We start from the raw sequence: 16,718 nt of genomic DNA, 5'->3' as shown, positions 1-16,718 counted from the left end.
ATTCGACTTAGGAGATTTTGGGAGCCATAATACCTCAAAAGTAAACCAATGACACGTTTTATAAAGCATCTTCTTTAATTGTAGCACTAAGCTGAATAGGAGCAGTGTTTGTTTTTGTAGATGTACATTTAAAACTCTGAGGTAGTAATTTTTCTCAATTTTAAATTTATTGAAGAACTTGCAGGTGTGTGCTGGCTAGCAAGAATGTATTTGAACTGTAAGAGCAGCCTGTTAGTGGAACATGATGCTGTAAAGCCCTTCTTGGTTGCAGGCTGTATTTGCCAATGCTTTACTTTGTGCTGCTTCCTCTTTTTTGTTATGACTTTGTTTCTTAAATGGAAACGCTTCAGAATATTTTAAGAAACAAAAATCTCTTAAAATCTGTTTATTGCAGTGTCAAATACGGTTTGGAGGAAGAAAAGAAATTGCTTCAGACTCTGATAGCAGGTAAAATAGTCTAAGAAACTTTAAACTTGCTTAGATTATGTGTCATAATGACATAAAATGTATGGCACAAAATAGCTGACATGCTGAGAAAACTCCAGTTCCCCTTGTTTACCCAAAAACTGACAGAGGACTCTGAATTTTTCACCTTTTTATAAATTTGGCAGTTTAACAAAGACTGTTCTTCGGTATGAAGTTACAAGTGTTTAAGTGGCTGCAGAATTCATGACAAAGCATTGAATTCTGAGATTTGAACTTGAGATTGGGAGAACCTGTCTTCCCTAAAACCTCTTTTAAAACAAATGCATATTTATTACCCATACACCTGTGTTCTGTGAAGCTTCACGCTTGCTTCAAGTAGGTTTGACACCTAATCATTACGAAAATTTTCGTTTTTACTTTTTCTTATTCCTGACATATTTAAAATTTGTCATTTAATTCTTGTTAGTTGCATTTGTTGTTGAATGTGGCATATTGGCTTCTAAGGCTTTTAAGAAGATGACTGGCGGACAGAAACTGCAGTGCATTTTGTATCCTATTGAGTCTTTCTCAGAATCTGTCCTGTTGAATGATATTGGATAAATAAAACACCAGGATTAAATGCAGTTGTTTGTCCTTTTTCTTATGTCCTTGAGGTTTGAGTCTACCTTTTGGAAAGTAGTTAATTATCCTTTGACTATTTATAAATGTTGCATATAATTCTTTCCAGTCCCCTTCCAAATCAGTCTTTAAGAACATGTCTAAGTATGTTTTTTAGTGTCTTCTGGAAAGGCAGTGTAACATTTCATTGCTCCTGAAGGGGTGGGTTCATTTATCTCTTCAAAGTCCCTTACTTCAGTAATCCTCCCTTCCACCTTTCTTAAGCAAGGCTTGATCATCCAGTCCCCTCTGATTTAATTTAATAAAAGAAGAAATAGTGCCAAAGGGTAACTTTCTGCCATTTTAGTGAGTTAAATCGGTAACGTCTGGTGAATGCAAGGGTTGCTGCAAGGAGGGGAAGATTGCAATGGGAAGTGCGGAAGAGGAGGAAGAAGCAACAAGGAATGAGAGGGAAAACCCATCTGCTTTCAGGAGCAGCTCCCGTGCATTACTTGTGTGTAAAATTCCAGGCTAATTCTACCCCATGGCAGCTTAAACCTGCCTGACTGCTGCTGCTGTTCTGTCCTGCCCTTGGCTGCTTCAGCAGCGTTAGAGAATTAGTGTTCTGTTGAAGTAGCGTGGTGAAAACTTTTAAAAGACTAAGTATTTTTTATTTAATGGCATAAATAAAACTTATGGAAAAATAAGTTTTCAAACAAACAGATTCCATTTGTGTGTGTTACACATTAAGCCTTACATTCCCTGTAGGTTACAATAATATTCCTTTCTTTCATGTGCTGAATTTTAAAGCTTTACTGGTTTTACAATATTTCTACCTATGTGAAAAGTTGTTTATTAACTGGGTTATGTTTAAAAAGAAAATCAGGAAATATATCAATAGTATTATTGAGAAAAACATAAAAACCTTAGGATTCCACACATCTCTGGAAAAATATTTTTTTTAGTATTCCTATCTGTAGGATTTTTGAAGGACATTAAAATTTATGTTTAGTTGTTTTCCTAGGCTTGAGTTATAGTCTACTAATACAAATTAACGAATTTATCTGTTAATTGTATAGGAAGTTATAGCATGTTTTCAGAAAATCATTCCTTGCATGTGTAGTACAAAGTATAATGATGAAAATGTAACTGTATTACATGAAAAGCAGGTAGTCTGGTGCAGAAATATTGTGACTAACAATCACTATAGCAGGTGCAGATGGTTCCTCAAACTGATTGCCAATTCTTTGGAAATGTAATTTGCGTTCCAGCTTTGGATAGTCATGATGAGACTGGGAGGGTAAGTAGATTATACTGTTTGCAAATTACTAGATTAGTGCATGCAAGGGTTCTTTCACTACATATAATGGTTCATCTTTACCTTGTCTAGTCTGAGATTTAAATAAACCTGCTCTGCAGAAACACAGCAGCTTGTTCTTTTTGCATAATTTCTTTAAAAATTCCTTTGCAGGGTCACTTGTTTGTGTGCTCAATTTGAAGCTGTGTTTCAGCATGGTCTGAGGAGGAGCCGAGGATTAGCATTAACAGCAGCAGCGATCAAACAGGCAGCAGGTTTCTCCAGTAAAACTGAAACAGGTAATTTGTTAGTTGTAACTGTTCTATTTTAAACAGTTGGTAACTGCAAGCAAGCAATGTAATTTCTAACGGAAGTTTTAAGCTATGTGCCAAAATGCAGGCTGTTGGTAGGGTGCTTAATAGTTGGGCCGTTGTTCCTACTTTAGTATTGTTTTGAGCTTTAGCAAGAAAGAAGAATGAATTTTCTTGTTCACAAGACACAATGAAATTATTAAATCACTATCATCATGATACACATTTGGCATTTTAAGGAATGCTTTTTTTAAATACACATGCATTTTATTTTTGAGTTGCAGATCAAATAAATTGAAGCCAAAGGAGTACAACACATGATGTTGAATGTATGTTCTGTGGACCTTCTTATTGTTTGCATGTTAACTGTGCCTATGAGGTCCTAGTTCAGCAAAGTACACTTTTGATTTTGCACTGTCAATTCAATGGCTCGTATGGATTGCACATTTGTTTGATTTAGACGAGCTCTAGGTTATTCCTGCAATAGCTTAGTGTGGTTTTTTTGGGTTTTTTTTTAATTTTTATTTTTACTTTTTTATTTCAGAGCCTGTGTTTTGGTACTATGTGAAAGAAGTTCTGAATAAACATGAACTGCAGCGGTTTTACTCTCTGAAGACAATTACGACAGATATTGGTAGAGGCCGAGCTTGGTTGCGCTGTGCATTAAATGAACATTCCCTGGAAAGATATGTTCATATGCTGCTTGCAGATAAGAATCGACTCAGGTATGGTATTTGATTCATTTGTAAAGCAGGAATTGTGTTGACAAATGAAGTACCGATGCTGAAAAAAACCAACAAGCCAACTGAAAACCATGGCTGTAATAATACCTTGTATTAATTGCCATGCTAGTGAAGCCACTTAACCTCATACTTCTCTTCTGTTAATTTCTGAAATTTTGGCAGCCATTCAGATAGAGGCCTATGCCTGTATCATTGTGCCACCTGAAACAGGCTTCATTCTAGCATGTGAGAATATATGCTTCTATGCTCATTGTCATTTCCGTACTCTTTCCTAACTCCCTTCCTTATTCTTTCAGCAGTTCTTTTCACCGAGACCATGACACCGCGCTTTGAGATGCCTATCTCATTCCATTAAAATAGTACACGATCGCACCCTTGATCTTATCAGTTCATCAATGGCAGTTGCCTTATTGGAGATGCTCATCTATAATTGAAAAGCTCCAGCAGTCAAGCAATAAGTAGCTACTACTGCAGATCACTTCAAAATGGTTTTCTGCCAGTTTGCGAACCTTTTTGTTAAAGAGTTACTGAGGAAAATTTACCATGAGTTGTGAAATCCTGTTGTACTTTGGATGTGCAAATTGCCTTTAAGTTCATGCTTAACTGAGTTTTTTTCCTCATATCTTCAGCTCCTTTTCTTTTTGAAAATTTGGGGTTATTTTCCTTTTGTATCAGTAACTGATTAGCTTCATCGAGTCCAGTGGATTCACCATAAAGGCGTTCTTTCCATTTGCATCAATTAATGGTTGTACTGGATGAGATTATCACGAGAACTGATCTTGTTAATGCCTCCTTTTCCTTTTCAGTCTTTACAGCACTCTGTAGCTAAACAATATCAGAGGTAAATAATATCATGCCTTTCACAAGTGGAATATATGTTAATATAGAACTGCATATTCCTTTTAATTTGTTTTCCTCCTTTCAAATTGTAGTGTCTTCTATGAAGACTGGTCTTTTATGATGGATGAGGAGCGTTCTAGTATGATACCTACGATGGCAGCTGGTAAGACTTTCTCTCAAATGCTGCTGTTCTTGGAAAACTGTGCCATTTTGGGATGTTATGTCTGTTTCTTGTTGTGATGAGCTTTTCTGACACACTGTGCTTATGTGGAGAATGTGTCTCAGAGTTACATTCAGGTTGAGTAGTCAAGGTATTATGCCAATTTATGCTATGAACTGTTAAAACGCTGTCTGGCCTTCCTACACTTAAAGTTTTTCACATTAGATTTCTAACTCTTCATCAGTCACGGCTAACTTTTCTTGGAAAATAGTTCATTTTAGAGAAAATAAAATGAGTTATTCCTGGCTAGAAACGAGCAATAATAGACTTCTACAGTAAGACTTAAATTATAAGTAAATATGTGGGAGGAGAATAAAAATAAGGAATGATAACAGATACTTTACTTTTCTAGAGCAAGTGGTCACACACTCTCTTCTGCACGAGAGGGTTCACAGGAGCTTTTTTTAATAGAATATAGGAACCAGCAAATACTAAAGTTGCAGTGAAATGGGTTTAAATAAAAGTTTATAAATAAATAAGTTCACAGAACTTACTGCTTGTTTAGTGCGCAGCTGGTCAGCCATCAGGATAAATTCAGAACCGGTTGCATCAGCTTGAGTATTGTCAAAAAAAGAACAATGGTACATGAAAGAATAAGAATTCATGTATAGAAAACTGTGGGAATTTTTTTTTGGAAAAATGTTTTATGTTATAGATTCGTTAATCCTTAGGTTCTACCTTTGCAAGTTTTGTCCAAAGTACGTAGTGGGTTTTGGTCTTTTCTTTTTTTCTCCCTTTCTTTCATCTGAAGGTCTGAACTCCATTCTTTTTGCAATCAACATTGATAATAAGGACTTAAATGGGCAGAGCAAATGTACACCCACCGTGTCTGATTTGTTAAAGGAATCGACGCAAAATGTAACCTCATTATTGAAAGAATCCACTCAGGGTGTTAGCAGTCTTCTTAGAGAGATAACTGCATCATCTGCTGTCTCAATTCTAATAAAACCTGATCAAGAAACTGACCCGCTTCCTGTTCTCTCAAAGAATGTCAATGCTGGTAAGCATTGTTGCTGTGTTAAGTGTCATTCAGAAACTTATAATGATTTAAAATGTGTTTTCTTTTGTCCCTTTATGAGTCAGAAATACACTACCGTATGTCTGGTTTTATATATATTGGATAAAAATTGTATTTTGTAATCTTCAAGCAGTGGCCCTGTATACAATCTGGATTCCTCTTTCTTAAGTATGTAAACCTTTATGTTGCTACTAGATTTGAAATGTAAAAAGGATCGAAAAAAGAAGAAGAGAGTGACAAATATTATCTCATTTGATGAAGATGATGATGAGCAAAATTTGGGGGATACCACAAAGACTCTGATTACAGGAGAAAGTTCAGAAGGGAGTGTGGAGAGATCTTCGGTATTTGTACTGCCCTCGTCTGAAAGCACTCTTGGAAAAAATTTGAATGGGAATGGAAGTAACAATTCATGGAAGAGCGATTCTGTATTCATGAATGGAGAATATGAATACCAGAAACTAGATGTGAAGAGCATTGATGATGAAGATGAAGATGAGCTATATGGAAAAATGTTAGGAAATAAAGGCACAGAAGGTGAAACAGAAGCTTCTGAAAAGTAAGTAATGTTGCAGGAGCCAGTGATAAATTTTCCATCCTTCCCCTGTTCCTTCCTTCCTTCATGTGCACTGGCAAATTTCTGTAACTGAACTATAGATTTTCTCTTTTTTTTTGTCCCTTTCCCACCATTTTTACACCATTTAGGCCGCTGCAGTGATGGGGTTTTGCTTCTAAGTTCCAATGGGAACCAAAATTTTGTGATTTCACTCCTTGAATTCTCAGTTGTTGAAATTGTTCCATGATTCAGCCAGGCTATAATTTGGACCTATTTGAAGTTTCCTTATTAGTAATACGATATTAGCTCTATTTTGGCTTCACAGTAAACCCACATATTTTGAACAGAGTAAGCCTGTTATCATCAGAGTAGATAGTTAAACAAGACAAGAAAAAAATGAGAGAGATAAAAATTTTTGATGCTAATATGCCCTCTTTATTTCTGACACAGAAATCCCTTTGGAGAAAGAGGCAAGCACTGCTTGTCTCATCTGCTTTGGAATGGGCTGATATTTAATGAATTTATGTATGTCTGAACCAAGAAATTGGCAGGCAGGCTCTCTTTTTTGCAGTGATATCTCTGAAAGAAATACAAGTGTTGTGAACACGAATGTTGACTGTATAAATAGGTTTTGTTTGTTTGTTTTAAATGTAGGCCTCATCAAATAGGCACATGCAGTTCTCAGATATGCAGTTGGACTCCTCTGCAGGTCCTGAATGATGACTCAGATGTTCTGTTTCCTGTCAGTGCCGTTGGCTCTTATTCCCAAACGGGTAAGTATTTTAATTTACCAAATGTCATCAATTTTTGTAACAGAATTTCTAACATGGGACAATGGTAGGAAATAATGGGATTGTAAGGACATAAGAGATTTTGCACAACTGGATGGGAGGTTCAATTAAAATTTATTCTAGATTGGAATCGGGGTTCTTCATTTGAGTATATACTTGAGGAGGATTTATCAATGTAAAAATAAACTACAGTTTGGTTGGGATTAAGCTATGGTCTTTTGTGTGGATTTTTATTAATGTTTAGTATGTTTTGAATAGAAAGAATCCTTATTTGTTTTCAAGATATCACAAAGTTGGAAGAAGCTGCAAGTGTTTTGGAGAATTTCAATTCAAATTAATTTTGACAGATTGGAGGAAGCGTCCAATATTGGATGAAGTTAAATAGAAGCTGTTACTTGTTTATATACGGGATAGGGAGTGATTGGCTAGAAAATTCTTCCTCCTCCTCTCTCCTCTTCCCTGAGTTAACATTTTTGCAAGCTGTTCATGAAACTTTGTTTTCATAAAACTTTGGATATGTATTCTCATTTCAGCGACCACTTAGAATCTTTTCAGTGGCATTCGAATAATGTTGCTCTGTTGGGAATGCACACAGGACAGCTGTCTTTACAAAGTTTCATGTTCTAACCGCAAATTCTTTCCTGCAAGTCACAAATGGATTTGTAATGAGTATCAGATGTCATATGACTGTTAAATTCCTGGAGCTTGCAAAAATAACTTCAGTAAGAAGTCTCTTCACAGCTTTACGGCATTGTTATAAGTGTAAAATGTACATCTAAATTATAACTTAGGAATTGTGCAATACTATTTTGTTCTAAACTAGTGGCTGTATTTCTAAGGGACTTTACAATCCTGGTATTGAGTGTGAGTGTGCAGAAGCTAACCTTGGAGAAGGAATTTCAAGTGTTTAAAAGCTTTAGTAAAGATGAGTATTTCTAGTTAAAAATGTGACTGCCTTCCTTCTGGTTGTGTTTTTATTTTATTTTTAAAGGACTATTAACTGAAGAAGGCTAATGCTTGTGCATTCTACTTTAGATAACTTGGAGAATGGAGAGGGGCATGAGCATGTTGTTCATGCAGTAGAACTGGTTCCGAGAAGATCTGACCTTCATTACAGGTATGCGTCAAATACGTTTTCTTAGAAGAAAATCTTCATTCTCTTTGCTGTCAATTTACTATTGTTACCTAACGCAGAGCTTCTCAGTACTGGAAAACAAACTATTCATCAGGGTGCTTTTGTGAATGTTTGGAAAGACAAATGCAAAAGCCTATGCTTCCCTTTTTTGCATCGTTTCATATATTGAACTTCTCCTTGTTATCTTGAAGAAGCCATGCAGTCATGGCAAATAACAGGCAGACTTTGCCTCCTGTTTCTGAAGGGTGATTTTATGTTTTTGTTTATGTTCTTTTTTACTGTATTCTCTATGGCCTGTTGATTTGGATGTAGTTGTGTGCATTCTTAATTTGGACTTCTGACAAACTGTTCAATTATCCTTTAATGTGTTTGGTTGAATATGGGTGAATATGATGACAATTCTGTTTCCTGGAATGCTTTTTTTTCTTAAGTTTTGAATTCAGAATTTTGTTTTTATTTGTTGATGAAATTGTACTTTTATGACTAGAGCGGAAATCAATCCTCCTGCTCAAGTGAATATGTTGCCTTCAGCCACAGTGCCAGAATCCATGACAATTAGTAAGTACTTCCTTGATGTGTCTAGATTGATGGAATTAACTTTGGAAGTCATATAACTCTTGATTTCTGTTTTTATTTCATTAAGATCTGTTTAGAGAGACATGCAATACTTAATTTCTGATATGCTGACCACATTAGAAATGACTGCTCTAAAATGATATTTTTAGTTGGCAGGTGCCATGTTGTGGTTCATCACAACTGGTGTGATGCTAACTTCTCTTCCCAGAGGAGCTAATTTCATCCATGTACTAGATGTGGCTTGAGTAGTTGAATGAGCAATCATTACTCTTAATTTGGTTAACGTCTTTAAATCTCTACATGTTCTGAAAACACTGGTGGTTGGTTCTGATTTGATCTTACTTATTTTGCCTGCTTTTTCATTAATGCTGAGTCAAAAAAAAAAAACCAAACAGACTTGGACATCTTTCCGTGTGGTTTTGATGTGGAAATCTGTTCCAAACATAAACACAGGCTTTCATAAGCAAAAACTTTAGTTAAGATTAAGGTGGAGGACAGTCATCTTTTCAGTGGTGTTAAGTGGAGCTGGATGTGATAAAGTAGCCCTTGCTGTAGAATGGGATTAGTAGAGTTTGTCTACACTATCTTCAGTCTTTTTTCTTCACAAAACCTTATAGAACAAAGACTTAGTTCTCATACTGACCAGCTGTCTTAGCATATAAACCAGCATCATTTTATTTTCCTCACAGTACAGAAGGTTTTGTAACTGAATTGGTGGATGTGGCTTTCATTCCAAAGCTGTAGGGTGTCTCTGGTTGTTTTATAAATATAAATATGTACAAATTTTGAGCTACGGCATTTGGAAAGTTCAAAGCAATGCAGCCAAGGTTCTTTTCTGAAATCCATCTATTAAATTATTGAAATGAACGAACCTGTAAGAGATTCTAATCCCATGTTCTAAAGTTATGTTCAAATGTCAGGATGTGTTGTTTTGGGCTCTGGCATGGGTCTGCTGACAGAGCTTTACAAAGCTGAAAAATGCCTTCTTACAAACTACTTCATGAAGTGGAAAACTAGTTTAAGATTTTTAAGTGATATAATTGAAGATGTAGATGAAGTTACTGTTGATAGTTACTGTGACGTTTTGGCTGTTGCATCTTCTCTGCTCATGTACATACTGCAATATTCTTTCTTTCATTTTTATTTTATTTTTCACTAATAGAATTTTAATGGGATACGTTCTGATTTTATGGCAGTCTGTTGATTTTGTTTTGTAGTTGTATTAGGTACCAGCAGGGGCCGCAATTGGTCTCTTTCAGTTGTTCAGTTAGTTCCTGTGTGTAGTTAGGACAGTTATAAAATAGAAGGTAAATCTTGAGATTTTCAATTCTTAATAATTAGAAATTTTTAAGTGAAATGAATCACAGGATACACAGAAGTATACACGTTATTATTAGTTTTCCATTTCAGAGAAAGTTTTGGAGGAAGGGGAGGTATGTTAAAACAATCAGTAAAACTAGTAGAATATTTAGTAAATAATTCCAATTATCATTATGATAAAAATTCAGCTGATTATGCATGTAAGTAAATACCCTTATGGTAGCTGATCTCAGATACATTCAATAAAAATGCTTTTTTTAAGTTTGTTGTTATTGGTCATAGATTCTCTACGGGAAGAATTCATTGCTGTGACAAAGCCAGACATTGAGGCTCTTTTTCTCTATTGCAATTAGTGGAAGAATTATTAAATGGTGAAGCTTGTAGCTTGGTTGCATAGCAACTAATTCTAACACATCACAAGAGAAATGGAATGCAGTAGTGCAGTGAGAAAAGCTGTAAGGTCTCCAGTGACTAGGTTTTTGTGCTTCTTACTTCTGAACACAAAGCCCCAAATGAAATTTTATTTAATCTATTCTTTTCCTACTTCCTTTTTTGATTTACTAATGTAGTACTAACCTTTTCTTGCTTCTTTTAATATGCAGGCTATAAAATTATCTGTAGGAGAAGCTGTAATTTAAAATTTCCGCCATTTGGAATGATTTTCCTGAATATCTCCCATGCTTTTGTAAGGTGCAGGTTAACTTAGCAAATATATCTCAAAAAAAATACTACTACCACTCAGGAGAAATCCTAATTGATAGAGTTTTGCTGTGTAGGTTAGACATAATTTGAAGACTTGTGCTAGTTTACGGATTGTAAAACTAGTTATAAAACATAACAAAGAATTAAATTTGTCAGAAGTTTTAGGTTTATTGTGCTTTTTCCATTGTGTCATTTTCCAGTGTTTAAAAAACTGTATCTTGTCATAACTGAACCACAAACAACTTTGTCTGCTCCAATTATTATTGAATTATTGTCATTGGAAGCTTATATATTCACCATTGTTTTACACCAGAAAAATCTCTCCCACCAGCACAAGTCTTCCCACTTTGATTTTGCAGTGGAAAAAAAGGAAATCCAACCCTTCGTTTTAGAAGGTTGCTGCTTGTGTCCTTCTTTACAAGGTTCTTTGATTTTAGTGCTATTTTTAGTAAATAATTGGAAACTTAGTTTTCCTGCTATAATTTTCCTCAGTTTTTGAAGTTGAGCTTAACTACAAAGGTCAGCAAAGGTTGTAGCATTGTACTTTATTCCATAGTTTTTCATATGTTCTCGAGAAAGCCTGCCTTTTTTCGTATGGCTGAAGAACTTTACTGAATAATCAAACCTACATATTAATTTTTTATCCTGGCTGTGTAAGTGAATAAGGTTTATGTTTTTGTACTTTCCCTGTCCTCTAAATAGCTTCTGACCTGTTGTGTAACTTGGCTGCCAGTGGTCACTGACAGGTAGTAAATTCTTGTGTCTTCTCAGAGCGCACAGCTGTGGAAAGAGAGTGTATAAATTCCATCACTGAGAAAAAAGCTGCAGTTCATTTTATGGGCTTTTTTTTTAGGTCAGGACCATCGTCTACACAGTTGAAGGCCAACACTATTGTCTACTATGTTTCCTGCTAAAGTTTACCCTGTTATTAGTGGTGTGATATTTGCAAGATTTTACAGCACTAAATAAAGCCTTAATAGCCAACATTCACAGAGGCACGACCTGGGGAGCATGTCTTTAAAGGTCAGCTAGTGATTTAAGATGTAACTAGTCTGCTGGAAGTTTTTTGTCCCTGGAAATATCTGTAAATTTGCACTTAAAGTAAAAAAAAATAAAAATAATTCCTGTAGACTGTTCCCAGCCCACCCTGGTATTCTATCTGCAGCATTGCAGAGGAGTGCTGCATGACCTTGTGTACACTGAGAGATGATTTCATTTACAGCTCATTCTTCATAACAGGTGATTGCAAATCATACTTATCCAATCTTTGGCTAAACAGCCAGAAAGTTGTGAAACTTCTGCCTATACTGGAGGCTGCAGGGAAATTGAGAGGTGTTCCTTAAGGCACAGCATTCTTTTATACATTTCATGCTCTGAATGTGACCTTATAAAAGCTTTATAGAAGCTAGGTTTTTCAAGTGAATTAAAGTTTTAGAGTAAATATTTGCTTTATTAGTAATTGGAAAGCACAGGTTAAGTTCAGCAATACAAGATAATTTTTGTTGCTTTAGTAAGTGAGATTTAATGTGAAAAATTTAACTAGCACATTCCTTGACTTGTATGTTATCTTTTTTTACTGATAAAGAAAGACCAGATTTGGATTTACAGGTTTGCACAAAGGTATCCTATTCTTAAGAAACTGTAGCAAAACTCTCTCTTAAAATTACATAGTTCGAAAGACTTCACAAGTCATCTTATTATACCTGTGTTAATGAAGCTCTGATTATCACTTGAATTTTAGATATGTTGATGTTGAATGCTGATCTTTAATAACGGTAGCGTGTCTCTTTCTGTTTAATGCTACTTCATAGAACATGTATGACATAGCAAGCACAAAGCAGTTCAGAAGTAGGACATAAACTCCAGTATCAAACAGCTTTCTGAAGTGGATGTACTTGGCCATCCTCCCACTGTGGAAGAGGAGGAGAAAGATTGAGGTTGTGATGTCTGGAAGTCAGAAAATGCCAAATTTATGGTTGCTGCTACAACCCTGTTTGGTTTTTTTTTTTGTTTATTCCATATTTCTAACCCACACAATGAATGAGATGTAAATCTGCTGAAAAAAATAGGTTATGATCATATGCTGATCTCAGAGGCAAGCATAACACATCGATGAAAGCTTATGAACTGGGGAGGATCTGGCAGATTTGAAATGAACCTGCCACAGTGTATGATATTAGATTTACTTTGCAGTCAGCTGACTAATCTGATATGCTGCTACAATTTTTCAAGAAGCATAAGCGAGGGTAAAAAATTACCCTCACTGTTTCGTTACTTGCATCAAAGGCAATAAAATTAATATTTCTAATTTTTTTTTCTTGGCAACTTTATTTTAATTACACTAGTGAATGTTTGACTATATTTACTGTGGATGGAGAGGTTAAAGCAGTATCAATGATAAACTATATAATTCTTGAGTTTGTTTTGAGTAATTGATAGAGAGCATGACTCATTAATACTTATTGCTTCAAGAAGAAGTAGCACAGGTATGGCAATGAAGCAATATTGCTGGTAGGTTAAGCACATCTCTTAGCCCAGATGAGTCATTTGTGTTGGTTCTTTCTTCCACATCTCCATTGCTATTTGTAGTTCAACTAAATTAGCAAGAAATACTGAGTATGAAGTGTGTTTGCTGTTGTGATGCTAAATTAAGCATTGATTTTTGTCCAATATATGATAATGAAATTTGGAATTTCTGCTTTGCTGTGTCTCCATGGTACTGTCAATTACATAACGCTCAGAAAAAAAAAATGAGGCAAATGGAAATGAAAATAATTTTAACATCTTTTATTATTTCAAGGGGCTTTTTTGTTCCCTGTTTAACAAAACCTTGCTTTCATACTCTGCTTACGTATGTGTGGTGTGCAAATGGGAATGAGAGAGGAAGGGATTTCAACTCTCTATTCACGCAGAAGGTTCTGGGTAGACTAAGGGAAAGATGATGAAGTTATTGGGCAAGTTAAGGTTGCAATTTAAATCGGCTGGTACCAGTGGAAAAATTGAGAAAATTCAGAATAGCTTTACTGCTTAAAAGTCAATTAATCAGTACACCTTTAAACAGACAGGAGATTGTTGTGTGCAGAGCCAGCATAACAGTAGCTTGTCTGAGTAGCAATGCTTTAATTTATTCAGTCAGAGAAATAATAGCAACTAACTCAGAATGCACGTTATCATATTTTAATTTTACTTTTGAAATATTTAAAATGCCATTGGCTTGATACTTTCTTGAGGAGGATTCTGAATTCAGCTTTATAGTTAAAAGATCTGTATCTTGTTACGGAGTATTACTGTACTGAAAGCTTTTTACAGATGTGTTTTATCTGTGGTGTTCATTTGCACAAGGCTTGAACACTTAGTATTATTCCGTTTCCCTCATCCTTACAACAACTTTTTATTTCATGGGAAGTCTTTAAAACTGAACTTAAAAAGAAATGCCATGAAGAAGGAATGACATTATCTTTACTCTGGTCTCACTGTAATAGCTGTATTTCCCGTGTCAGAATTGGTAGCATGGGAAACGAGCAGTAGCCGTGTATCTCATTAATATGCGTGCACTGAAAAGGTGCATTGTCTTGTAAGTCTGTGCTGAAAACAACACAACTGTGGCTACAGACTTGTAAACATTTGATTTAAAGCCAGATGTAGACGTATTTGATTTGATCCATACTTTGATACTGGGTTAAGTAATGCCATTTTTGATAGATTGCTAAAGTGAGTGATGAATTTCAGAGCATTTTTATGTGCTTTGCTGAATAGTAAGTGATGTTTTGCCACTGTGTACGTGACTTTTAGATCTGAAATGAGCAAAAATAAACACAGAAATTAATCTTTGTCCCTTGTCTTTAGATGAGCTTCGTCAAGCTATCGTGGCCATGATGAATAGAAAGGATGAACTGGAAGAACAGAATAGGTAGTTTCCTTTTTCTAGTCAAGAGGTGCTATAACTTTAGAAAACTGGTGTTCTAGTACGAGCTGTCCTTTGTGTAAAGCTGTGCATAATATTTGTGTAATATTTTTGATGTATATATTATTTTTCTTTGAAAGATAATCTTGGTACTTCAATATTCAGCTGCTGATACTGAAGTTTGCAGGTCAGCCTTTCCTTTGAATTTGAGCCACATATAACTAAAACTTACTGCCAAAAGTTTCTTAAGGGCGAAATGATGGTGTAATTGTAAAAAAGTTTAGTTGCTTATTTAAAATGCTGTCAGATCTGCTTTGAACTTACTTAGTCTATTGGAACACATCATTAGATGAATGAAAATACAAGTGTACTCAAGACATAATGTTTTAGTGCCATAGGGCTAGTTTGGTAATGAACATTTTTATGTAGAAATTTTAATTGTTGGTGCTTTGTGTTTTGGTTTTTTTTTTTTTTTTAAAAATAAATGTCAAGACTACCAACTGATCCCACTTTCCTGCCTCTTGTCCTCCCCTCTTCCATAAATGCAAGTTATTGCCCCGTTCAGCTTTGACGATTTTGGCAGAAGGACCAGAATGCTTTGGGTTTTACCTTTATGTATCATGCTGACCTTGGCTGTCTCATCAAATATTTTACACAGAGGTCTATGACACTGCCTTGAGTAAAAACAAGACCCCTACCTGTCTCCTGATCTTGCTAGTAAATCTATTGCTTATAGGTTATTCCTCAGATGTGTGAACTTGCACCGAAGCACTGAAAACAGATTATAAGCTGTTTTCTCCACGAAATTTTAGGATCTCCACGAAGTTAGGATTAATGGTATCATTCAGGCAACCTGCTCTGTCATTCATAAAGTATCCTTTAGTTACTGGGTAGTGTTTGGAGTGTTATAACAGAGGCTGCTGCCTTCTTCCAGGTCGCTGAGGAATCTTCTTGATGGAGAGATGGAGCATTCTGCAGCACTAAGGCAGGAAATGGAGAACTGGAGAAGGAAAGTAGCAGAACAGGAAGAGCGACATGCCACGAAAGTCCAAGCTTTGGCGCGGTAAGGAGCGCTAAAAGTGCCGTAAAAAGTAACAGCAGTGGAACAAGGGAATGAAAAATTCTGTGTACAAGAAAAATTGATTTTCAAGTAGTTTATTTTTCAGAAGAACACAAGTGTTTTAAGACTAGATACAACAGAATATGTATTTGTGTCAGGGAAATGTAAGATTTTTTTTCTGTCTTTATATACGTACTGCGTCCAGTTCAAACCTTCTTCCTTGGTTTTTAAATTTGTTTTTTATTTTACTTGATATTTAGGAGGTTTTTGTATGGCTGACTGCTCAATTTGGGACAAATCACAGTATTAAGGTCCTGTTTTTTTGGAAACTACTTCATTTTAGTATTACTCCATGGTTTCTCCTCCGTTAGATGCCTTATGTAGTTCCACACTGCGATTTGTATGGGCACCCCTCTCCTCCCAGCAAGTTTTTAACTTCAGTCAGGAGAAATGATGGCCCTGGAAAAATAGTTTTCTCGTACCCTGCTGTTGATGTGTTATTTAATGTGCAAGTCATTTTTTTTTCATCTTGACACAACTTAGATAAAACTTATTATTACGGATGGTATGTTTGATTCTGTTGAAAGGGGCTTTCTCTATTTTGAGAAAACAGTACATTTATTTTTTCTGCTCTTTTTATCAACAGAGAAAATGAGGTGCTGAAAGTGCAACTGAAAAAGTACGTAGGAGCTGTTCAGATGCTCAGGAGAGAGGGTCAAACAGTGGAAGGTAAGGATTGAAGGAAGGGAAAAAATAAAATTGATGCACGCTTTTTTTTCTGTATGCCACCATCGAGGCAGAGTTGATTAAAGATGGAGCTGTAGTAACTAAGCGATGGTCTCCTGGATGTGTATAAAAAACCGGCAATGAAAGAATAACCAAGGAACGGCTATGTCTCTGCATTACATGAATTTGCATTTCCCACCCAGTCCTGTGCGAGTCCTGGTCCAGCACTTCAGCCACACAAACCAATCCGGTGTGGCTCGGATGCAGTTCGTGCTTCCCCATGCTACCCAGTACGGCACCAGCCCTCCCTGTGTTGGAAAATATCAACATTTGGAACAGAGGGTTTTGTTTCTATGAGCACTGTCCCGGGTGCATCTTTGACTGGGCTGTTTGCTCTTGTGTGAACAGTTTGTAATGCAGATTGATACCAAATAAAAAGAATGTTAGCTGAGGGAATACTGTCAAATGAGGAGAAACAATCAAGAAGTCTTTGCTT

The 16,718-nt window shown here is 35.8% G+C and overlaps 1 protein-coding gene across 4 annotated transcripts in view; it reads left to right on the top strand.

The window, feature by feature from the left end:
• The window catches only part of SNX29 (sorting nexin 29), an 86,357-nt gene that overhangs the window by 4,687 nt on the left and 64,952 nt on the right, over positions 1 to 16,718 (top strand). For 3 of the 4 annotated variants that reach the window (XR_011338589.1, XM_069870338.1, XM_069870340.1), the window contains exons 3-14: positions 395 to 447; positions 2,495 to 2,619; positions 3,176 to 3,356; positions 4,307 to 4,377; positions 5,186 to 5,434; positions 5,648 to 6,011; positions 6,663 to 6,781; positions 7,835 to 7,916; positions 8,422 to 8,492; positions 14,379 to 14,442; positions 15,371 to 15,499; positions 16,143 to 16,225. Coding sequence is in view for 3 of the 4 variants with exons in the window: in XM_069870338.1 (XP_069726439.1) it covers positions 395 to 447; positions 2,495 to 2,619; positions 3,176 to 3,356; positions 4,307 to 4,377; positions 5,186 to 5,434; positions 5,648 to 6,011; positions 6,663 to 6,781; positions 7,835 to 7,916; positions 8,422 to 8,492; positions 14,379 to 14,442; positions 15,371 to 15,499; positions 16,143 to 16,225 (1,591 nt within the window). In the remaining variant the exon portion in view is untranslated. The remainder of the gene's footprint in view (positions 1 to 394; positions 448 to 2,494; positions 2,620 to 3,175; positions 3,357 to 4,306; positions 4,378 to 5,185; positions 5,435 to 5,647; positions 6,012 to 6,662; positions 6,782 to 7,834; positions 7,917 to 8,421; positions 8,493 to 14,378; positions 14,443 to 15,370; positions 15,500 to 16,142; positions 16,226 to 16,718) is intronic. The other variant, XM_069870341.1, reaches the window with a different exon arrangement.

The sequence above is a fragment of the Phaenicophaeus curvirostris genome, chromosome 16, assembly GCF_032191515.1.
Source record: "Phaenicophaeus curvirostris isolate KB17595 chromosome 16, BPBGC_Pcur_1.0, whole genome shotgun sequence".
NCBI classification, from domain to species: domain Eukaryota; kingdom Metazoa; phylum Chordata; class Aves; order Cuculiformes; family Cuculidae; genus Phaenicophaeus; species Phaenicophaeus curvirostris.
The sequence above is the reverse complement of the archived record's forward strand: the minus strand, read 5'-3'. Positions and strand labels throughout refer to the sequence as shown.